The following is a 22,051-nucleotide window of genomic DNA, read 5'->3' as shown; positions in this document are numbered from 1 at the left end:
GACGACTCGTTTCCCAGCTTTATTTCTTTTTTTATTTCAGACCCTCACTTCTTCCAGAACCGCTTATAGGTTTCCATGTCGATGGCCTCAAAGGTCTCCTCCGGCTTGGCCTTCGCCCTGCTGGGGAACTGCCTCCGCAGCCGGGCCTTGCGCTCCGCCTCGGGCAGCGTGCTGCTGTCCAGGGGCAGCTGAGGGGATCGGCGTGAAATCCTCAGGGCCTCGCCTCACCCCCAGCCTCCCCCCTCTTCCCTCCCCTCCTGCCTTACCATTAGGATCTTCTTTGGCTCTTTGTAGCGCAGGTGGATGGTGGAACCGTCAGTCTTGACCAGGAGGACAGGATAGAGCCGGCCGTAGAGCTGCCTGCGGAGGTGGGAGACCGAGGTGCGATTGGAGTTGTGGCGGCAGGAGGTGGCGAGCCCCGGCAGCAGCCTGGGGCCAGCAGCGAGGCGCAGGGCGCTGGTGGGAAGGCAAAGGGGACAGCGTCAGTCAGGGCTGTGGCAGCGGGAGATGTCGCCGTGGCGGGTGACAGGATGGAGAACACCAACCTCCATCACCTCAAGAAACCTGGCCCCATGGAGGCTCCTGCAGAAGGAGCCAGCTGCCCTCCTGGGGCCTCATGGCCGCTGCCACCATGCTCACCTCAGTGCCTGGCTGGCGGCTGCCATCTCGGCGCAGGTGAGCAAAGGCAGATCCTCCGTGTAGGCCCCTGGCAGGTAGAGCACGAGGTGCGGCAGCCTCCTGGGGGACACTGAGCTCTCCTGGGCTGCCCATGAGGCGATGGTCCCATGTCCCCCTCGCAGCACACCCCCCTCAGGGCCCCCCTCCATCACGTATCAGCCCCATGATGGCTCCCTCTGCCATGGCTCGGCCCCATAACGGCTCCCCCCGCCCGCGCCATGGTTCAGCCCCAGGATGACTCCCCCCGCCCGCGCCATGGTTCACCCCCACAATGGCTCCCCCCACCCCCATCGTGGTTCGGCCCAAGACAGCTCCCGCCCCGCTCCCCGCAGTGGTTCAGCGCAGGGTGACGCCCCCATCGGCTCTCCCCACCGCGCTGTGGTTCGGCCCAACGCGCCCCCGCTCCCCGCCGCGGCCTGGCCCAGACCTGCCCGTGCCCCCCCCGCAGCCACCATCACGAGTGCGCCCCCCCCGCCCCGCACTGACCGCTCGCTCGCCCCCCCCGCCCGGCCGCGCTCGTGGGCTGTCCCGCCGCCCTCCGCTCACGTGTCAGCGCCCTCCGGTGACGTCAGGGCGCGCGGCGGGAGCGCGGGGGCTGCTGGGATCGGCACCCCCTCACACACGCCCCCCGCCCCCCCCACCCCCATGAGCTGGCGGCGGCTGCGCGGCGCCATCGCCTGGGCGGCGGGTGAGCGCGCGGCCGGGCGGCCGCGGGGTGCGGAGCTCCCGCCCGCCCGCCCTGAGGGCCCGGCCCGGGGGGAGCCCGGCCGCCCGGGGCGCCGAGTGCCGGGGGGGAGCCCTCGGCTGGGGGGGACTGGAACCCCCTGTCGGGGGGGCCTTGGCTGAGGGGGGCGGGGTGCTGTGCCTTTGGGGTCCCTCTGCTGAGGGGGGGCGGGGGTGCTGAGCCTGAGGGGTTCCTTGGCTGAGGGGGGCTGGAACCCTCTGAAGGGGTGCCTCGGTTGAGGGAGGCCAGGACACCGAACCTCTGGGGGGGGCCTCAGCTGAGGGGGGTCCCTTGGCTGAGGGTGGCTGGAACCCCCTGAGGGGGGTCCCTCGGCTGAAGGGGGCCAAGGCTGCAGAGTCCCTCATGCAGGTTGCTAGTCTGAGGGTGCTGTGCCTGCCACAGAGGCCCCTGGCTGGAGGAGGGAGCTGAGCCCCAGCAGGCCTGGGGATGCTGGGCTCCTCCATCACCCCTCTGAGTACTGCATGTGCCACTCTGTCCGCATGCGGTGGCAGTGGGACAGACTTGAACCCCACCGGGCTGTCCCTGGGCTGTTGGTGTCCCTTCTCTCTAGCCACACCAGGTCCCCATCATAGCGCTGCTTGGTGGTGGCTCTTGAGATGTCCAGTCCCCCCTCCCTGCTTAGATAATCTGAACAAGGATTTGTGCGCCGTACCGGCTGGGGTTTGTGGGTACCGTGCAAGATGATGAGGTAACACCAGGCTTTGGGGTAAGCACCCTTCAGGTATCCAAGAATAAATCTCTGTGTGGTGAAACCCAATGTACATGTGGGAAAGCAAATGGCAAAACCACACTTGCCTGAGCTTCCCCCCCTGTAGAAATTTACCCAGGTGGGTAAGATGGCCAGTGGGTTGGTTAAACTGGTCCAGTTTTGCAGTAGGACACAGTCTTGGAGTGGCTCTTGGCTTCATCTGTGGCCTGGCCCTAGATGATTTCTGCAGGGACCTTGAGCAAGCGGTTCTTGTTCTTTCAGCCGCATCATTGCTTCCTGCAAAGAGCGCAGTGCAAATCAGTGGAGGGTCTAATTAATGCTTTTTAGGTAATTGTTTGCAGGGAGAAGGTGGCTGATTGTTCCTGCCAGCTCTGCTTAATGTAGTGGGGATGCTCTGCATCTTTTTCAGTACTGCGAATAATTCCCTTTATTTAAGCAACCCGCTGGCTGTCAAGCTAGGACCTCTGAGCCCAGCTGTCCTGAGGGACATCCTGCTCCTTGCAGACGTAGAGATGTTTGTTGAGTGTTTGCCTGTTCTCAGATAATACTAAATTGCCTTGTGTTGCTGCAGCTGGCCAGGCCGGGTTTTCGGAAAGCATCCCTAAACAGAAAGGTGGGAGTGGTGGCTTTATAAGGAACCTGCTAAAAATAGGGAATGGGATTATAATCCTAATCTGTGAGACCTTTCTTGGGGCTGCAGGGAAACTGTCCTTTAATCTTCTTTTGTACTCTGTAAGGGGGGTTTACCTTCTCTGTAAAGCCTCTGCTAATCGGCATTAACTTTCTTTAACTCTTGTGGTGTCTGTCCTTTGCTTTACTGGTTGCATTGCCACCTCCCAGTTAAAATCCAGGGCAAATTTAGCAGACAGGAGCAGACCAAGAAATGTTCCTCACCCTACTGGCAATCTCCTGCATCCTCCTTCAGTGAGCACCTTGTCTTTTTGCAGCCCAGCAGGGTTTATGTGGCTGTTTGTCCTCTGTCCCAGGTGTGACACCTCCCCAAATATCTGGCTGGTTGACTCCAGGCCACTGTGGTTTTGGTGATACGTGGTGGTTTGGCTGGATCCAAAACCATTTTAGGAGTAACCCAGTGGAAGTGAGAGATGCTCTGGGCTAGGTGTTTGCGGATTGGCTGCTCTGAAAATGCCAAAATCAGAGCAAGAGAGAAAAAAAATTGAGCTTCTGCTCAAAATAAGTATGTACTTACAATGTTACTGTTGCAGGCAGTTTGAAAATGTGACACATGGGTGTCTTGCTGGGCTGGGAACAAAACAGGAGATCTGTATCCGCCAGATCTGGTTTCTCAGGCTTTTTTTGTGTGCTTTACTTGTGGTTTTTGAGGGCTTCATGTTGCCAGAGGGAGAGGATCTGTGTTTGACAGGGCTGGGGGAGCACAGAGAGAAGCCTGGTGAGGGCTGTAATATCAGTGTGCAGACTGGCTCGTTGTTAGGAGTGATTCCTCGGGGTCAGGGTGTATGTTTAACTAAATCTGGTGGAGGTGAGGGCACCTGCTCCCACATCTGTGCTGCTCACGGCTTGAGGCAGTGATCATCTCTGTTCATGCTCCCAGGACATGTTCTTCCTTCCCCCCTCCAACCCTGAGCAGCCACCGCCAAAATCCCACAACATGCCAGGTAGTGGGTGCCTTCTAAAAATGCTCTGTGGAAGCTGGTTTTTGCACTGCGTTGGCACAGATTCCCAGTATGCCAGCTGGGTGTTTGCTGTCTACCACTCACGAGGGCCCAGCCCCTGCATCTGGTAGTGGAAATGGCTTTTTTTTTTTTTTTCCCTTACAAGTTTTGTTTTCCTCTGCAGCTCTCCAGCAAAGGAGAAGGGACACATTTGGACGGAAGCAAGAGGAAGTATCTGCAGGCCTCTTGGTTTATTTTTAGCTTGTTTCCCAAAGAAGTGAGACCTGTGGTGGCAACCTGCGTGTCTTTTCTTACTTTAGTTCCGAGTATTTGGGGGGGGGGGGGAAGGGAGTAAGGCATCTCCATCTTGCCCTGATGCCCCACCAATGCTTTTTCAGGCAGAAAAGCAGCAGCACCCCCCAGCCAGGGTGGCACAAACCCTGAAGGGTCCCACCACAGAGCTTGTGGGATGTGATCCGTGGAGGCTTGGGTGCAGATCCATGTGGGCAAGGGAAGGGACCACCCTGTCGTCTTTGTGGTGGATAAGTAGCCTAATAGTTGACCTGAGGCGAAGCAGTGGCTGCAGAGACAGGTTGTGCCTTTTGCCAAAGCACCAGGCTGGCATGTGCCAGCACCAGTCAGCCTGTTAGGGATGTTTGATGCAGCTTTACTGGCTGGGGAGAGCAGGGAGCGGAGAAGAAACCACGAGAGCAGATTAAAGACCATTGGATGATTTTCATTGGCCATTTTAAAATTACGGCTCAGTAATTAAGGCTTTAGGCAGCTCACAAATAGCCCAGCTTCCTACCGGCTCACTCGTGTTGTCAGCTGTCGCTGCTGTGAGGAGCTGGACTTTATATAGCTTGGCTGAAAGGGAGTAAAAGCAAAAGGTAAGGATGCATTGGAGCTTGCTCCCATCCAGCGTTCTGCCCATTCCTCTTACCCCTTCTGACTTTGTCCGGGGTGGAATGAAGTGATTATAAGTTATTTCAGCAGCTTTAAATTCTCCTTTTCCTATCGGTGCCTGGTAAAGCACAGATGAAATTTTGAAGGGGAAGAGAGCAAAGCTCTTTTCCCTCCAGCTGGGATGTGAGCATCCTGGCTGGGATCTGCAGGCAGGGCCGGAACTTGTGCATGTGGAACCTGTTGGCACAGCTGGATCATGGTGGAGGGGAAACTGTGGAACACCAGGACACAGTCTGTGCAGGCATCCAGATGTCACGGGCGGAGGCTTTCAGTGGCAGCTGAGGAAGCCAGCGTGTGATGAAAGAGTAGCGTTTGGGAGCAGGCTTGTTGTGAACGTGTTGATAAATAACTGGGGGTGTTTAGTCTGGAGAACAGGAGGCTCAGGGGGACCCTCTTGCTCTCTACAACTACCTGAAAGGAGTTTGTAGCGAGGTGGGGGGTCAGTCTCTTCTCCCAGATGACAAGCGATAGCATGAGAGGAAATGGCCTCAAGTTGCACCAGGAAAGGTTTAGTTTGGATATTAGGAAAAATTTCTTCAATGAAGGGGTTGTCAAGCACTGGAACAGGCTGCCCAGGGAGGTGGTAGAATCACCATCCCTGGAGGCAGATGTGGTGGTTAGGGACATGGTTTAGTGGTGGGGTGGGCTTGGCAGTGCTGGGTTAACAGTTGGATTTGATGATCTTAAAGGTCTTTTCCAACCTTGACCATGTTTCCAACAAAAGACCATGTTTCTATGATCCTGTTGAAGTGTGCTGGGATGACTGGAGGGTACTGAACTTTGTGTAGCTCCTCTTTCTCCTCTGGCGTGGTTTGCAAACAATGGTTAGGGCTCACCCGGTTTATTTCTGTGGGCAAGAGGAACTGGTGGGGGCAGGAGAAAGGGAGATGCTTTGGACAACTTGGCAAGGGCTTTTCTGCTTCCTTGCCGCAAGTGCTAAACAGCATTTCACTGGTGAGGAGCTGCAGGAGGGCGTGCTTTCTTCTCGGTATTGAACATATAGGCAAGCCCTGTGTTATTTGGAAATTATCAAAGCTCGAGGACTAAGGGAAAGGCAGGACAGGTCCCTAAGAGGACTTTCTAGTGTCCTCGCTGTGTTTTTTGGATGATGGAGCCTAATCCAGCAACGTGGCCATGCACATGTGATGGGACTGGTCCTCCGAGGGCTCTGAAGAATGTCTGATCTGGTGGATCTCTGGGGCTGCAGCACCTGGAGGTCATAACAGCAAAAAAAAAAGTTTCCTTTTGGGTGGTTGAATGTGAGTGGTTTTATGCCCATGTTAGCTGATGCTGGCATCTACTTAGACTTTGTGGTGTTTATCCTTTGTACGGGCTTGGATAAACTTGGTCAAGCAAGTATAAAGGATCCTAGGGGAACTGAGGGAAAACTCATAGCTGTAGTACTGCCTGATAGATGTCTGCGTGATCACGGAGCTCTGCAGGAGGGATTTAGGGATAAGGAGGTATCCAGTCACGCAGGCTGGGGTCAGGGAGGCAGCCCGGCTAGATTAGCCTGCTGCACGATGCACGGCTGATTTTGTAAGAGATGGCATTTGGCTTAAGGCTGTTTAAAAAGTGCTTTGTAAGGTCGGAGTGACATTGCTATGATCTAATTTAAAATGGAAAGGTGTTATACTGTCTGTTGGCTGATTGCTCCTGAGGCCACACCCAGACTATGAGGTTAAAAAAAATATGCATTTCCAGAGGCTTTACTGCTTGCAGAAAGTAACTGTTTTTAAATAGGAAGAGTAGGTTTGTTTGGTTTGTCCCGCTCTTGTCATCACCTCTGGTTTAGAAGCTGCTGAATTTCTGTTGATGGATGAGGCTCCCCAGTGATACCCCCTGCCCTGTTGTACAGGATTTTCTTCTTTATTCACATGTTGATAATTAACCTTTCTTCCTCTCCAGAGAGGCAGGCATATGAAAACACCCGTATTTTTTCTTTCTGGCTGAAGAAACAACTGCAGAAAGGTCTGTGTGGCCCTAGGCTGCCTTTTTTTTTTTTCCTGTACGAGGAAACAACCCCTTCTCTGTTGCCAGGAGACACCTTGAGCTGGAGCTAGTGCTCCAGGAAATATGGAAATAAACCCCAAAACAAGTTTGTGTCCCAGATCACACCCGTGTTCAGACCACTGTTGCAAGGCTTTGGGGTTTAGTGGTGGAGGACATGCTGGGCTTCTGGGTCCAGACTTCAGTGCGTTGTTTGCTTATGGTAAATAAAGGCTTTGTGTGTGCATATTTGTCACAGGAATGACAGGAAATATTTAACTGTCCATCATAGGCTTGTAGTTGTACTTGTTAGGATGCAAATGGGCAACACAAGAGCTGTGGTGGTCTCGTGGGCATCCTATCCCTTGCTTGGCACTGCACGTGGATAACACTGGCTGACTGCTGCCCTGTTTTCTTGCCAGCATCTCCTGCAAACTGTCCTTGAGGCCTCTCCCTGTGAGAGGCAAGTGGCTCTGACTATACCTTTGTCAGTAAGGGCAAGTATTAAGCTGGCATTGCTCAGCATGTGTGGATGTCCCATGATGTTCCCAGATGCCACCAGGCACAGACAGCATTTTCCTTCTGTTAGGAAAATTTTTCCCTAGGATTCCCTAGTTCTCTGTCCCAACCGTGGTGACAGAAAACAGAGCTAGGACAGATCTGTCTTGAGTTATCCCAGTTTAGTGGCAGCTGGAGCCCAGTTTCCTCCTCCTTTGGGTTTGTGTCCTATGAGTTTAACCTTGGTCCCTTGAGAACATGTCCCTTGAGAATGAGTGTTCATGCTGCAGTGATAATGTCCTCTATTTGTCTGAGGTATTTGCTCCCCAGGTAAGCATTCGGGCCAGCAGCAGGGCAAGGTGAAGCTGTCCTGCTGCCTTGCTGGTGGCCTCTGCTGTCTGCTTTCCAAAACTATAATCCGATTCCTCAGGGCTCCTAATGCAGATCTTTTGCAGTGGTGCTGAGGTGACAGCTCTCGCTGTTTGCTGACAGTTTGCTAATTTAACAATTGTTTGAATTTCCCTGGTATTTCCTGCACCCCCAGTTAATTTTTATCAGCCCTAGGCTTGTCATTGCTCATAATTTCAGATTTGCCTGCAGAAACTTGTATCCGAGGGTAAAGAATAGATGCTTGTTTTGTGGGGCTGAGCACCCCTGGGAATCCATAGCTGTTTTTTCATGGGTGTTTCTAACCAGATCCGTATTTTTCTGTCTCTCTAGCCATGCAGGGCCCGAGACCAGTGGTTCTGAGTGGCCCGTCGGGTGCAGGGAAGAGCACTTTGTTAAAGAAGTTGCTCAAAGATTATGAGAACATCTTCGGCTTCAGCGTCTCCCGTGAGTATCCGTATGTCTCTGGGGAAGGGCAGCGGGAGGAGTTCAGGACTGCTAGCTCAGAGCCTGCTTCTGTAGCTGTATTCTTGCCCCAAGTAATGGGCTTCCATGGCTTGTCTGTGTCCTAATCTGTCTGTGGGCTCTTTGGGATGTTTAAATAAGTCAAGACACCGTTTGCTACTGGTACTGAGTGGCAAGTCTTAAGATTTGTACCTCTAAACACAGCTCAGAGAAGTAATGAGATATTCCTGAGTGATTCTTGACCCTGAAAGTAACAAAATCTCCCACACAGCTGTACTTCAAAAGCCAAGTCTTTCCATCCACCTGTGGGAGCTGAGAAGGATTTTAATAGCCCAGGGGCTGCACACCAGAGCCTCAGATTTTAAAATTAAAGAGTTTTGTGAAGCCCATCTCATTACTGTGTCAGTCAGTGAAACAGTTTGCCTCATCACCTGCATGCATTCCTCCTCCTGCCTTTGCTCTGGTGGTTTGTTGACTACTTCTATGTTGGCCACGAAGGACTGGCCAAGGGTGCTTTTTTTTTTCTGCCTGGGATGGTTCCCTGTAATGTGAAAATAACCCTTGGCCAGCTGGCTCAGTTCGCTCATGCTGGGCTTCAGGCAGTGCTGAAATCTTCCTGTGTCCACAACAGAGTTAAGTGCAAGGAATTTTCTTTGGGCAGCTTGCCTGCTACAATACTAATTTTGTTTCCTTTTTCTTGAGTGACTTTAAAGGTCACCCTCAGAGTCTGGGCTGTGTCCACCATGCATTGGCCTGATTTTCCTTGGAGCTCTGCAAAATGTTTTTAAGTATATCACCAAAATGTTTTTTACTGTCCTAATGCTTTGGATACTGCAGGTGAAATCCTTGCTTTGAGATCTGGATTCATTCCACAATGAAAAAGCAAATACTGGATGCTTAAAAAATTAAGGTTACTGGAGATGAAAAAAAATTGTCTTTCCTTTTGTGTGTTCCATCCTATGCTCTTGATTCAACTGAACCTCTCATCTCACTCCAAACTAAATGTTATGATTTTCCCCAAGGTTGCATCTTAGTAGATGTTTTTTTCTTAAATTTCCATAGGCCTCTTAGACTTTAGCAAATGATGCTTTATAAAAACTTACAGGTGATCAGAACCTTGTTGTGTTAGGTTAACTCCTGCCAGTCCCAAATGAAATAATTGGCGTTGCCCTCCGTGATGATTGTCAGCTCCTTTCTGGTTTGCAGAGCATGTCTTTAACTTCCTGCAGGGTTCGAAGGCTGTCTGATTTATTCACCTACCTCATGCAGGTGTGTGCCCTTATTCATTAAATCTGGCTATTTTAAGCACCTATGTAGGTGCTGCATGATCTTTTGAAATGAAGATAACTCTGTGAAGTAGGGCACTGCTAATTCCCCTGAACTGAGGCAGAGGCCTGAATAACATGTCTGGGGTTACACAGGAAGGCTGTACCAGAGCTGAAAACTTAAGCCCAGCCTTGTAAATCCCAGACTGGCTGCTCAGCCTCTAACAATCTTAATTGATTGTTTTCAGATGATCTAGGATTCTTGGATTAAAGACCAATCCTGCATGCCATCATGTGTTAGACACTAGCTGATTCTGGAAGCTTTGATCATTTTAAACAGAGGATCAGTTTACTGTGTGATTGCCTTAATCTGCTGCATATGTGCTTTTATTTCTTTGATACTATTACTTCCTTGGGTCATCTACAAAATTTACAAGGCTGGTTTTTTGCTTACAGATACCACAAGGCAGCCAAGACCTGGGGAAGAAAATGGCAAAGGTGAGAGTGTTGCAGTTGAGCCTGTCTCATTGGACTCTGCAAATAATTCCTCTGAAAAATTTAAAGTTCTTATGTGAAGGGCATGCACAAATCCCTTTTAGCAGATAAGTTAATCCTGTGTTTATAGGGTGCATTTCCTTAGGCAGACATTCAGTAATGACATACTTGAAAGCATGTATGTATATATGTATATAAATATGCATACATACACGTACTTTTGTGCTTCAGAGTGCCATGCATTGGAAAGAAGATAATGGAGCTGGATGGACTTGGTGGAACAAACCCAAAATTTAATTAAGCGGTGAAATGTAAACAGAGGCAGAGCATGTGCTGCCAGTTTTCTTTTCTAGACACCGTCCCTGTGACTTGCTGGCTGAGATTTTCAAAGCAGGGCTCTTGGTTTAAGGGCCCTGGGCCATACCTGGGCATTGAGTGGCTTGATTATCTGAAGTGTCAGGTAGCTCTGGTGAGGTACCTCAAACGCACACTGCTTTGGGAAATGCAGCTACTTAATGAGATGCCTTTATCTGTATTAACAGCTTCTGGCCAGCTGCTGTTTTTTTTTTTTTGTGGTTTGTTTGGATATTTTGGAAGGAATCAAATGAGGTTTGTTCTTAATTTCCAATGGCAGTTTTCACACTGAGGTGAAAGGGAGGTATTTTAACAACAGATAAACATTCTTCTTCATTTCATTTTGATGTTCCCTTTTATCTCCCTCTCTCTCTCTCTCTCATGTCCCATTCTAGTCTTTAATGCTTTCAAATTAAGGGCCTTGGTAGTCCTGCTGTAATGTGTACCACACCTGTGGGGAGTGGGAGGAGTTTCCCACTGCACCGGAAAGGGTATGAAAAAGTGGGTACAGCAGCATTTTTGGCCACACAGAAAGCTCCAAAACATTTTGAGCAGGTGTCTGGGCTACTGGTGTGGAGAGGAGTTGCTGTACACAGTAATTAGGAAGTAGATATCTGCAGTCTGCCAATGTTGTCCAAAGCAGATTTTAAGTTGCTTCTCCCCTCAGCACCCATGGGTGTCATTTTGATCATGAACTGTACCTTCAACGCTGTTAATTTCTGGCTATTTTTCCCATTTTCCCTATCCAGATTACCACTTTGTGACCAGAGAGGAAATGCAGAAAGAAATTGATGCTGGTGAATTCATCGAACATGCAGAGTTCTCTGGAAATATGTACGGGACGAGGTATGCAGTTCAGGTGCTGTCGCTGCTGAACCCAGGTGGCGCTGGGACCTGAGATGATGGTGAAGGAAAAAAAATATTTAAACATAGCGACACTGCTTTCCCCCAAACACACAGATTCTTGCCATAAGCAAAGCGTTTCATTTTTACAGCAGGGTCCGTGTCAGCTTTCTTAAGATGGCAAAATTAACTTCTGCAGAGAGTTAAATCCTCATTGTGTTATGAGATTCTTTATAGCCTCCGGTGTTTGAGGGCCGCTGAAGTAGTTCATATGCTTAACGCTTTTCTTGCACAGGGGTGATTTTCACAGACTGTTTGTACTCCTTAATATTTTGCAAGTGCTTGCAGAGAGTAGTGGGCAGAATGGAGGCTACCCTCATTGTCCCTGTGTTACCTGATGGTCTGAACACAGTGAATTCAGGAGCAGAAGCCATAACTGTATTGGCTGGTGCGAAATAAGTACGTGTGCTGCTTTGGTAAAGTGGCTGCTTACAAACAGATAAATTGCATGGCACCCTTGACTGGGGTTAAAGAGTTAGGTGGATTTTAAAATAGCATTGCCCTCGGCGTTGGAGCTGATGATCAATAAAACATTAAGCTGCAATGTTAATTAGAAGTCAGATATCTTACATAATTATTGTGAGAAAATTGTGGTGCTATAGTGTAGGACCTGCTAAGGAGGGAAGTTAAATGTTTCTTGAGATATTGAATTAGTTATGTTAAAAAAATTTGCCTGAAATGGTTTTCAGGAAGACTTATATTTCTTAAAGAGCTGAATGTGCTTTTTTGAGATTTTTTTAGAGACAGCAAAGTTTCTGAGGGTGGTTTCCTTATGGAAGGTGCCAGCATAAGGCCGCCCCAGTCTGAACATGCTGTAGGTATAAAACTCTGAAGGAGCAGTTGGTGATTTTGCATTTCAGTAACGTAACTGTTTCAATGTGTCGCTCACTGCGGTCACCACAGCTAAGGGCAGCCTTGCAGGGGTCTGGCTGTGCTCCCTCAGAGGCTGATGGAGGAGCACAATCCCCTGCCCTGGCCTTGATGCTTGCAGTATTGCTGGTTTGGCAAGAGAAGGGAAACCTGACAGCTCATCTTCCAAATACCCAGCACCAAGGAGACAACTGAGTTCAGGCTCTTTAAGCCCTGGCTTCATCCTGTGTAGGACAGGCTTCCTTCCTTCATGTGTGTCCTGCTTAATCCAGCTGGCTGCAGTGTGGAGGAGACAGCTGCTCTCTGATGCCTGATGTGTAGGTGGGGTTGATTTTGGTACCTTTTCCTGAGAGTGGGTGCTGAAAAGACATCTTAAGCCAATTAACTTGAAAACTGCAGGAATGTGATACTTCAACCAAATTAAATTATGAGCTCAGGTTTGTTTCTGTCATCTTTGGTCCCCTCTGCATATTAATGCTGTGTGTGCTCTGCCTGTGGTGGTGGCCATGTGAGGTTGGAGGCTGAAATCAACTCAAAGCATCTCAGCAGTAAATTCCCCTACGTTAGGGGAAGAGATACCATCTTTAATGACATACAAGAACCACCACTTAAAACATATTTTCTTGATTTTGCATCTTGTGACTGAGGCAAGTGCATCTCCATCGAGCATCCTTCAGGAGAGTGCATGGGTACAGAAGTTGGTGGATCTCTGCAGGAGGAAAGTTCTCAGTGTTTTTGCTCTTTGGTGAAGGTTGCTCCTGTCTTTGTCAAAGGCAGGAGCTGCACAGACTGTACCCAAGCCACACTGCCCATGGGATAGTCATCCATTTCCACACCTTCTTTCATGGTTTTGCCAGTCTGTCTAGCAGGAGGCAGCAGGTCCCTGCTTCACCCTGGGAACCCAGAGGACACCTGGGGAAAGAGAAATTGTTTAGCAAGAGCAGGGCAGGTGCTTTCTTCTCTTCTGCCACAATTTGGACATGGGAACCCTGTGAGGTGAAGACCTGCTGCTGGAGGGGGATAGGCCAAGCCACCACTGCTGTGGCTGTATACTCTGACCCCTTCCCTCTTTGCTCTGTTCTCAGTAAAGGTGCAGTGCAGGCTGTTCAGGCCCAGAACCAGATCTGCGTCCTTGACATTGACATCCAGGGTGTGAAGAACATCAAGAAGACAGACCTGAACCCCATCTACATCTCTGTGCAGCCTCCGTCCATAGACATCTTGGTGAGCGACCGCCTTCCTTTGCCGTTAGGCAGTTAGAGGTAATCAGCGTCTTGCTCTGAAGCGATGGGGGTTCTCCCCTCATTGATTCATCTGTATGTTTTTAAGGGCCGTAGAACAGGCGGGGAGGACATTTCTGAGCACACTGTTACCTCTGCCCAGCCCAGCTCCCCAGTCTCTGGCTCCCAGGGATAAATCTTCCTCTGCTGTTTTTTTGAGTCCCTCCTGTACAGTTCCCACACCTTGATGTGTTTGCCTGTATTGGGTTATTGATTCCATTGCAGCGTGCCCAGCCTTTAAATGCATAAGTTATGCTTAATACTGGGGAGAGAAGGAGATATTTGTGCTGAAATTTGGCTCCAGCAATTAAAGTTAAACTGAGGGAGGTTGTTTCTCTGCAGCACCAAAAATCCTATACCCCTCTGATCTTGCAGGACCCTGTATAATGACTGCAGTGTGCAGAAGTTAAATGACTGTCATGATTCAGAGAGGGATGTGAACACAGACACGCAAGTTGCTGAGGCTGTGCAAGGAGTATGTGGCAGGGAAGACCATGACTCCTGGCTCGCCCTTCACACTCTCAGTAGATCAGTTAGTCTGTATTTCTTGCTGAGTTTGTGGAGGAGGAAGCCAACAGCACCAGGTGCCAGAGCCCAACAGAGAGATTTTGTCTCCCAGCAGTACTGGCAAAAAAAACCCAGACCACAGGATAGGGGGATAAGAGACTGGGAACCTTAGCTCCGGGTAGGAGATCCTGAGCCCAAACTGAGCTTGGCTTCTGGTTTGCTCTGGGCTTTAAATGAGGCCCGTTGCCCTTTACAGTGTTCCCTCGCATGCCCGTGGTCGCTGGCAGTAGTTAACAGCAGCCAGCGCTGGCTTTGTGGGTTAGGGGGTGGTTTCTGTGTGCAGCATTTTGAACACGTTTCTTTAATATATTTGTCATTGGGTTTAGGAAAAAAGACTACGTGACCGAAAGACTGAGACAGAAGAAACTTTACTGAAGCGTTTGGCTGCAGCCCGTGTAGATTTGGAACTTAGTAAGTCCAGGGGACTTTGAGTGATGCGTGCAGGGAGAGGGGATGCGTTGGTGATTTAGGAACTGGTTTTTGCATGAATATCTGACTTGTGTTCTCCAAGGGGTGTGTGTGGCAGGGCTTTGGACATTAGCTGAGTTTGATCTAAGCACCATTGTATATCATTTCCCGCTGCAGTTACTTGTGGATAGTTGGCAGAGAAGCGCATTAGCAGTGGCAGAAATCGTAATATTATAATGCCACAGGATCTCGGGCACGCACTGGAGATGACACAGGGAAGAAACGTGGTTTTTTAACTCCACTGTCCTTGTCTCCTTCCCCAGGTAAAGAGCCTGGCCTTTTCGACTTGGTCATTATTAATGATGATTTAGAAAAAGCCTATTCCGAATTGAAGGAGGTACTCCTGGAGGTGAGTCATTCAGGGCTTTTCTGCCTTGCTTCCCAGGCAGGCATGACCTCTGGGCTGAGCAGGTGAGGGTTTGTCTATAGGTAACCACCGAAATGTGACCTCATATCCATACTTGATCTGGTTTGAGCTGCCGAGTGGCATAGCTGAGCACAGATCACGTGTGAGTGATGATGAATCAAGTGGCCTAAGAGTGGGAAAGGGATCCAGCATAATACTGGATTAGGGGCAAAATAAAAATACATCCCTGGACAGTATGGAAGGAGTGTGCTATTTTTTTAAGAGCCTTTTAAGTCAAATTTGCCTTGTCCCTAAAGGTTTGGGTGCAAGCTCTGGGCTTGCTCCCATGATGCTGTGGAGCTGGGCTGAGGAGATGATTGTTTGTGAAGCTGTGAAAACTAGTGAGTTGTAACCAAGGAGTGGGAGATGCTCAGTTGTTTTACTGATCTCCTTGCAGGAAATCAAGAAGACCCAAGAATCCAGGAAGTCCTGAGCTGAGCCTGCTTGGACCTTTTAACTTTGCACATCATTCCTGAAGCACGTCACACTATTTTATTCTGAGAGACATTCCCTTTAGGCTGATCCTCCTCCCTGGTTACTCTAGGATATTTCTATTAAAAGGAAAGAAAATGAAACCTGGTTGCGCTTGTGTTTCTGTTTGCCACACACTCAGCGTGTGCTCTCCCAGGTTTGTACCTCAGGCAGGTGCTCTGGAAGCGATTGCACAGCATCTGCTGCCAAAGGGCAGAGCTGTTCTGCGAGGCTGTAGAGGAGCTGTCTGGGCAGCTGTGGCTCCAGCACATGGCTTAGGAGCCCACTGGCAGTATTTTTGGAGGTCCATGTTGTGCCAGTGAATGCTGCTCAATAACAGGGAGCTGTTTAGATTGATGTGACCCCCCCATTTCCACCTGCAGACAAAGGGACTCCTGCCTTTACCGGCACCTGACGTCACAAGTGTTGGCATCCTCTTGTCCCTCTGGTTCCCACTTCCTTTTGCAGATCTGGGTACAGCTCCTCCAGGCGTTTCTGATCGTATGTGCCTGCCACCCTCAGCCTCTGCAGTGTGGTGGTGTGTTGCTGTGGCAGAGCGGTATGTCAGTGCAGCTCGGCTGCTCTAACCACAGTCCTTGTGAACAGATGGGTTTGTTTAGTAAGCCAAGAGAAGGGAATGGTTGTGGGATATGATCTATCTGCTGCCTTTTTTTCTGAGGGAAAAGTACGGTGAGCTTCTCCTCTGCCATCCTGGCAGCAATCTTGTAATTCACATGTGCTTGTTGTTCCACTCAAGTTTAGGTGCAGGTAGATTTTTTTAGATGCTCTTATATTAAGATTTCCTTCCTGAGCTGTGCAGCCTTTTTGGTTGATGTGCTTGAGGGCAGCAATAAATCCCTTTTCCTAGGAGGGATCCAGCTGATGTGTAGCCACTGTCCCTTGTACTGGTCTCTGGCTTGAGACGTGGAGAGCTTTGCCTGACAAGGGCTGGGAGGATGCTTTGCACTTCACTTCCCCAGCTTTCTTCAGCCTTAATATTGATGTTTTCATGTAACTTCTGAGCCCTTTGGTCCCTCCAGCAGGTCGTATCCTGAGTCTCCTTGGAGGGGCTGGTTCCTCACTGCGCCCCTGTGTTCAAAGCACCCCAGCCTTCGCCAGAGGTGAGTGTAGGGGAGAGATGAGGGATGTTGCTTCTGGTTATTAACCATCATTAACCATCACCAGGTGGTTAACCTGGTTTTGGGCCGCAGGGAGGGAACAGTTGCGGCAAACAGCTGTGTGTGGGACAGCCACTTGCAGGGTCACTTGTGCCAGAGCCTGTTGTCCTGGCGGATGCAGGCACTGTGTGTTTGATCCTGGACAAATGGCAAATCCATCAGAGAGAGCTGCCATCCCACAGGTGGTGGCTTCCAGCTGACTCCCCCCGCACCAAACCCAGATCAAGCTGGTGTCGTGCAGGCCACCAACGGCTGGACCATACAATGCCAGGCTCCGGTATTTTCTCGCCAAAACCATGTCTTACTACAGCAGGTTTGTACCTTACACCCAACTGCTGGGTTTCATCCTCTTCATATCCCATCTTGCCAGTTTACCCAGCTGCTCTGCTCCAGTACGCTTACAGTACTTCTTGGTCCAGGCCACCTCCTAATTTGCTGAGCTCCATCTTCCACGTTATGGACAGCAGTAAGCAGAACCAGACCTTGGGCAACCCTTTTAGTATCTCGCATTCAGGAAGATGATTATTTTGATCATTCACCTCTCTTGAGCCATTATAAATATATTCCTAGATTAGACTGAAATACTCCTTTCTGTTGTCATGAGTTTCATGTTGTGAGGTTCTAGCTTTGGTTAAACGAGCAAGAAAATGCTCCCCAAAACTTTTCCAGGAATGGCCCTGCTTGACAGCATCTGGCTTTCCCCATCCTGATGGTGTGAACCGCTGTGGCCAGGCTGTTCCTGTGGTGGTGAGTGATAGACTTGATTTTATTTTCTTTTTCTGAATTGTGGGGTTTCATCATGTTTTGAGGGATGCATTTGCAATGGGGAAACATCCCCTCTAGATGGCAGAAATGACAGCAGGAAAGCGCAGGGGGCCTGCGCTGCCGAGCAGCAAGACACGGAGGTGCAGGACACGGCGCTGACCTCAGTCCGGTGGTCTCCAGCCACTGCATGGGACCTGCAGAGCTGTCAGATGGAAATGCCCAGCCGCTGCCGGCTCAGCCCTCCTGCCGACGCCCCGAGAGGTGCACGGCTGCCAGCCCCCAGCCCAGCCTTCCAGCATCCCTCTGGGAGAGGTGAGTGGTGCCTGGGAACAGGAAGGGACGATGCTTCAGCTGTGTGGCCACGCTGCCAGCACTTGGAAAATGGGGGGGGGGGGGGGGGGGGGAGGAAGTCATTTAGCTGATTGTCCCCCTTCCCTGGTAGGGAAGTCCTAAATAACCCACCCTATATCGGGTGACCTGCTTTTAGCGGCTGCTGCTGTGTCTGCCAGACCAAAGCAGCGAACGCCTGGATGCCCAGCACTAATGTGAGGTGACGGGGTGGCCACTGGCATGGCAATGGGTAGCGGAAGGACCAGGAGTGGGTTGCTGGAGCTGGGCTGGTCGCCGAATGGGTGATGTAGCTGTTGAGTCTCTCTCGCGAGTTGTTTTTGGGTGCTGTCAGCAGTGCCCCTCTCAGGGTTTGATGTTTTGGAGGAGCCACACTGCTCATGGAATCTCGTAACCAGGTGGGTGAAGCACCTGTTGAAATGAGTTTCATTTCTGTATCCTCAGAAATGAGATGTCTATTTTATTGCATTTGCAAACATAAATACCTTTCTGGATCCATTGTTTTGGTACCGGCTCATGGGGGATGCAGCCATGCAGGCATCTTTGGGGCAGGCAGGGACAGTCCTGAGCATTGCAGTTGTGGCGGCCACTGAACTTGGCATCCTACACAGCTGTGAGCGGCAGCTCCTGGTGCTCGATGTGGGGCTGGCGATGGGATCGAGGGATCACTGGCAAAGGGAGGCTGCAGGAGTATCCCTGCCCCGGGGTTTTCTGTGATTCAAGATGCCAGTCCTGAGGGACCCTCTTTCCCACCCAGGAGATCTTCCAGGCAGGAAGGGGCTGAACATACCAACCAACAGGTTTGGAGCATTTTGGGGTGAAGGTGGGTGAGGTGAAGGACAAGAGGAAGCTCACGCAATCCAGTGTGGTTTTATTTACATGTCCCAACAGCCATTAAAAATCTCATCACCTGGCCCCATGGGACAACAGGGATGAATTTCTCTCCCCAGGCATGGCCCTGAGTCTGGCTGAGATGTCAGTTGCTCCATCTCAGGCTACACCCAAGTGAAAGAACGGGCTTGCTCCTGGGTTGCTTGCAGAAATGTCAGAAAAAAGGATTTTTTTAATATATATATATATATATGAGGCACACATACATAGATACGTATTTTCACTGTTCCATCAGACTGGGATAAAACTGGACAGATTTCGGCTCTGTGAGATGCTTTGGGAAGTGCGGTAGCGCTTTACCCTGCCTCCCTGCAAGAGGAAGAAGCTGGAGGAGGAAGGCTTATCCGCACAAGAAGGGTGCGTGGGATGGTATGAGGAGCCACACCGGGGAAAAGCTGGCATAAAACCTTCCTCCAGGGCTCTCCCCAGCTGGGGTTGAGGGTATTTTGGAACTCAAAAACCAATAAACCCCTGTAGCACTTTTACTTCAAAGTAGTTGCTTTGCAGTCTCGCTTTTGTGTTTTTTGCTGAATCCAGGCTGACACACAGCTTCTGGGGCAGGAGCTGATCACTTCTTCCAACCTCCTGCTCATCCAAGGTCTTTGGCAATAGAAATACCCCTTCAAGGGGCAAACGTGGCATTGGTGACTTTAGACGCAGAGGTGACCTCTGCTCCAACTCAATGGCACCAAGATACAGCCTGGGAAGGACCAGTGGTGCGTGAGGGCAGGCAGTCCCTGAAGCTGGTGCCCACATCCTCCTGGGGGAAGCCAAGAAAGGCTGGAGCCTCACTCCAGGAGAGCTCCAAGCAGCCAAAATTAGCCCAAAGCCCATCTGCCTGGGGCTCCTTCCAGCATCACATCCCTCTCTGATGATCCCACGGTCCACAGGCTTGTCCTTGCCATGGCTTTTCTTGGTATCTCAGTGCTTTTAGAGGCAGCCCTGATTTTCAAGCTTGCTTTTGTGCCATTGCAAAAAGGCACCGCAGGGCAGAGCCAGCCTGGGAAATAATTGGGCAGCCAGCGTATAAAATAAGCAATGAGGGGGAAAAAAGAAGTAGGAATAACGGTGGATTTCTTGCTTGTCCATCAGTGCCTGGCTCAGTCTGCGTGTGTGCTTCCGATCGCAAGCACGGGGATTTAGCATCCCAGGTGCAAAAGTGCGATGGGATGTGCTCCCATTGGTGCGTGGGGATGGCATGGATGGGTAGGGCTGTGGCTACAGCGCCCCAAGTGCTGTCAGAAGTAGTTACTGGGGGAGATAAACCTTACTGCAAGCCAGCCTGGGCTCCTTAAATGCATTTAGGACCTTCTGGAGAGGTTGTTCAGCATATCAGTGGTGTTAGTGCTGGCTGGGGGGTCTCAGCCCACCAGCTTTTCTGGCAAAAAACTTTTTTTTTTTTTCCTACTATATCCAGCACCTGTGTTTCTGTTGGTATGCAGCAAACCTCTTCTAGGAAATCTTCTAGCAGCCTGCATGCCTCAAACCAGGGCCGAGAGCCTTACTGCAGGGGGGTCAGGGTGTCAGCCCTCACTCAGGGGTCACCCCTCCGCAGTGGAGCTGTGGGATGAGACACGCTGGCGCTCCCCAACCTGCCACAGTGCAAAACCCTCTGGCTTCTTGCATGCCACGTGAAGCCACCTGACTTTGTGCTGGAGCAGATGAGGAGCATGCCCGTGGGAGGTGGGCTTGGTGGGCTGGGGGTAGCTTTCCCCACCTGGGGAATCCAGCCATGCTGGATTGTGGGATTTTTTCCAGGGGGCTCTAGCTGAGATTGGTCTGATGCCAGGTGATGTGGTCCCTGCCCGGGGATGCTGATGCCCTTTTCATGTTTTCCCACAGGACACTGAGGTGACAGTCACGTGCCAGCTGCTGCTGCCTCACACTGAGACAGGCTTGTCCTTGCCGTGGCTTGACTGAGACACCCACCAGCACCACCAACACCGACAACAGGTAGGTCTCATATAACAACAACAGCTAATAACTCTCACTGGGGCTAATTGACCCTGGTGGGACCTGTGCTAGCACCCCTTGGCCAAGACGCTGCTCCTTGGGGACTCATTTTCCCTGACCGTGATGCTGCTGGAAAGCAAGTTGTGGGGGAGGACACAGTTTTCTTTCTAGCACAGGGTATCGAGGAGCATCCCGTCGGTACCTCATGATCCAAGGTGCTTGTAGGAATCGTGCTGTCTCCAGCTCCATCAGCTCCATGAGGATAAAAGCTGCCCTGGCAGCCAGACCAGGAGCCAGGATGTGCCTGCCTTGCTGGGCACTGTATTTGGGTCAGCCTCATCGACTGGGTGTGCAACAGTGTTGTCCCTGGAGAGTGCGGGATGCTGATCCATAAACCTGACTGGCTCTGGATGGGGGGAACATGCTACAAGGAGCACCAGCTGGGGCAGAACGCCGGCATCAACACCATGCTCCCTGTTTCTCAAGCTCAGCCCTGCTCTCAGGCTTCAAAAATGGGAAGAAAAAAAGGCTCAGCTTTTTCCAACAATAGCAGCTGTGATTCCCCTTGTCCTGGATGTGGCTCCAGCCCCATAAATAGCCAGAAGCCATCTGCAATTCAGATTGTGTGCGAGGCAACTGGTACAACCGGATGCTTGTGAAGTAAGGGGCACATCCCCCTCCTGATGCCTGATTTATCACTCCCCAGGCACCAAAGGAGGGAGGAACAGGATGTTTTCCTGGATTTTACTTACCCCATTCTGGCTGCCAGAGATGTGAGGAGGTGATAAAAAGAAGGGAGGCAGGGAAGGCAAAATGCTGGTACCCAGGTGGAGCTTGGTGAATACTTATAATATATATGATTTTTTAATTATTATTTCTCTTGTAGAGAGAATTGTTTTATTGAACCCATGTTGGGAGCAGACCCCTGAGAGCCAGATCCAGTGGATGCAGGGAAGGACAGGGCGGCTGTCCCCTCGCAGTGGCCAATGCCTTTTTCAATTTACATTAATTTGCAGATCTTCCCTTGAAGCTCGGGGAGGGAGGGGGGGGGGGGGCGTGGTGTTACTGCTCCTGTTTGCTATGAAGCAAGTCTTGCTGATGGAAAGCAATGTGCCTTCGTGGTGGGCATCCAGTTGCCCTCCTGGAACAGCCTTTTCAATGATCACTGACTTTGGTCTTGCAGCCGTGGCATGGGGATGTTTGATCACGTCCAAAGCCAGAAAGGAAGAGCTAGGGAGCTTTTGCTGAATTCAGTGGTTTTTAAGTGGATCCAGCCAAAGCCCAGCTGATAGCAGAGATGAGTTAATGTCCCTGGCTCCCTAACACAAAGCCAGCACGGAGCTGATGGGGACTGAGCCCTGCTGGGAAAACACTCCAAAAAGCCAAGTGCAGTGCTCCCCACTATTCCAACTAGCAATGTGCTGACCTGGATGTACTAGGTATAGGGTGGGGACGAAACAAAAAAACGCTTGTAAATTTTCGTTGGAAGTGCAGGATACTCGAGCTGCATGCCTTGTTTTTGAACATTGTGGTGGTCCCACGGATGCCTCCCGGACATGGTAGCATGGACTGGAGAGAGAAAACAGCACCCTGAATCAGGTGGAGAGGGGAGACTGGTGTCACTGCCCACACCAGTGGATTAATCGTCCTGCCTGAGGTGCCACGGCCAGTACCCGTTGGGGGAGAGAGCTTGTCGGGCTGCTCCTCTGGATGATGAGGATGACCTCACATGTTTCATTGATTGGGTATCTGATTGCTAATTATTACTG

At 50.7% G+C, this 22,051-nt stretch overlaps 3 protein-coding genes across 9 annotated transcripts in view; 2 read left to right on the top strand and 1 right to left on the bottom strand.

Annotated features, from left to right (window-relative positions):
• Positions 1 to 6: 6 nt before the first annotated feature.
• On the bottom strand, positions 7 to 1,352 carry MRPL55 (mitochondrial ribosomal protein L55). Of its 5 annotated transcripts, none has more exons than XM_055805266.1 (4): positions 1,225 to 1,352; positions 640 to 738; positions 267 to 456; positions 7 to 188 (listed from the first exon to the last, which is right to left on the bottom strand). In XM_055805266.1, exons 1-4 carry the CDS (start codon positions 1,350 to 1,352, stop codon positions 45 to 47), a joined length of 561 nt encoding a protein of 186 aa, XP_055661241.1. In that variant the 3' UTR covers positions 7 to 44. The 5 variants fall into 5 exon arrangements, with proteins under 5 accessions (XP_055661241.1, XP_055661242.1, XP_055661243.1 ...); XM_055805267.1 differs by having other exon boundaries at positions 267 to 360; XM_055805268.1 differs by having other exon boundaries at positions 640 to 735; positions 1,165 to 1,246.
• Positions 1,272 to 15,255, top strand: GUK1 (guanylate kinase 1). Of its 3 annotated transcripts, none has more exons than XM_055805265.1 (8): positions 1,272 to 1,366; positions 7,937 to 8,050; positions 9,790 to 9,831; positions 10,932 to 11,028; positions 13,041 to 13,179; positions 14,129 to 14,213; positions 14,534 to 14,619; positions 15,074 to 15,255. In XM_055805265.1, exons 1-8 carry the CDS (start codon positions 1,324 to 1,326, stop codon positions 15,107 to 15,109), a joined length of 642 nt encoding a protein of 213 aa, XP_055661240.1. In that variant the 5' UTR covers positions 1,272 to 1,323; the 3' UTR covers positions 15,110 to 15,255. The 3 variants fall into 3 exon arrangements, with proteins under 3 accessions (XP_055661240.1, XP_005229602.1, XP_055661239.1); XM_005229545.4 differs by lacking the exon at positions 1,272 to 1,366 and adding an exon at positions 4,127 to 4,653; XM_055805264.1 differs by lacking the exon at positions 1,272 to 1,366 and adding an exon at positions 4,731 to 6,700.
• A 1,875-nt stretch (positions 15,256 to 17,130) lies between these two features.
• GJC2 (gap junction protein gamma 2) overlaps positions 17,131 to 22,051 on the top strand; it is a 38,409-nt gene continuing 33,488 nt past the window's right edge. Inside the window, exons 1-2 of the mRNA XM_027786861.2 lie at positions 17,131 to 17,402; positions 20,172 to 20,282. The gene's annotated coding sequence lies outside the window, so the exon portion shown is untranslated. The remainder of the gene's footprint in view (positions 17,403 to 20,171; positions 20,283 to 22,051) is intronic.

The sequence above is a fragment of the Falco peregrinus genome, chromosome 5 (genome assembly GCF_023634155.1).
Source record: "Falco peregrinus isolate bFalPer1 chromosome 5, bFalPer1.pri, whole genome shotgun sequence".
Taxonomy (NCBI): Eukaryota; Metazoa; Chordata; class Aves; order Falconiformes; family Falconidae; genus Falco; species Falco peregrinus.
The sequence above is the reverse complement of the archived record's forward strand: the minus strand, read 5'-3'. Positions and strand labels throughout refer to the sequence as shown.

What these genes read in the sequence shown, in the direction of transcription:
- MRPL55 (XM_055805266.1), bottom strand. Translation starts at nt 1,352, where the DNA reads ATGGCGCCGCGCAGCCGCCGCCAGCTCATGGGGGTGGGGGGGGCGGGG. An exon ending in TCACCGGAGGGCGCTGACAC is followed by an intron (nt 739 to 1,224) that starts GTGAGCGGAGGG and finishes AGTGTCCCCCAG; the next exon opens with GAGGCTGCCGCACCTCGTGC. An exon ending in AGCCAAAGAAGATCCTAATG is followed by an intron (nt 189 to 266) that starts GTAAGGCAGGAG and finishes CGATCCCCTCAG; the next exon opens with CTGCCCCTGGACAGCAGCAC.
- GUK1 (XM_055805264.1), top strand. Translation starts at nt 6,607, where the DNA reads ATGTTGATAATTAACCTTTCTTCCTCTCCAGAGAGGCAGGCATATGAA. An exon ending in TGGGGAAGAAAATGGCAAAG is followed by an intron (nt 9,832 to 10,931) that starts GTGAGAGTGTTG and finishes TTCCCTATCCAG; the next exon opens with ATTACCACTTTGTGACCAGA. An exon ending in CCGTGTAGATTTGGAACTTA is followed by an intron (nt 14,214 to 14,533) that starts GTAAGTCCAGGG and finishes CTCCTTCCCCAG; the next exon opens with GTAAAGAGCCTGGCCTTTTC.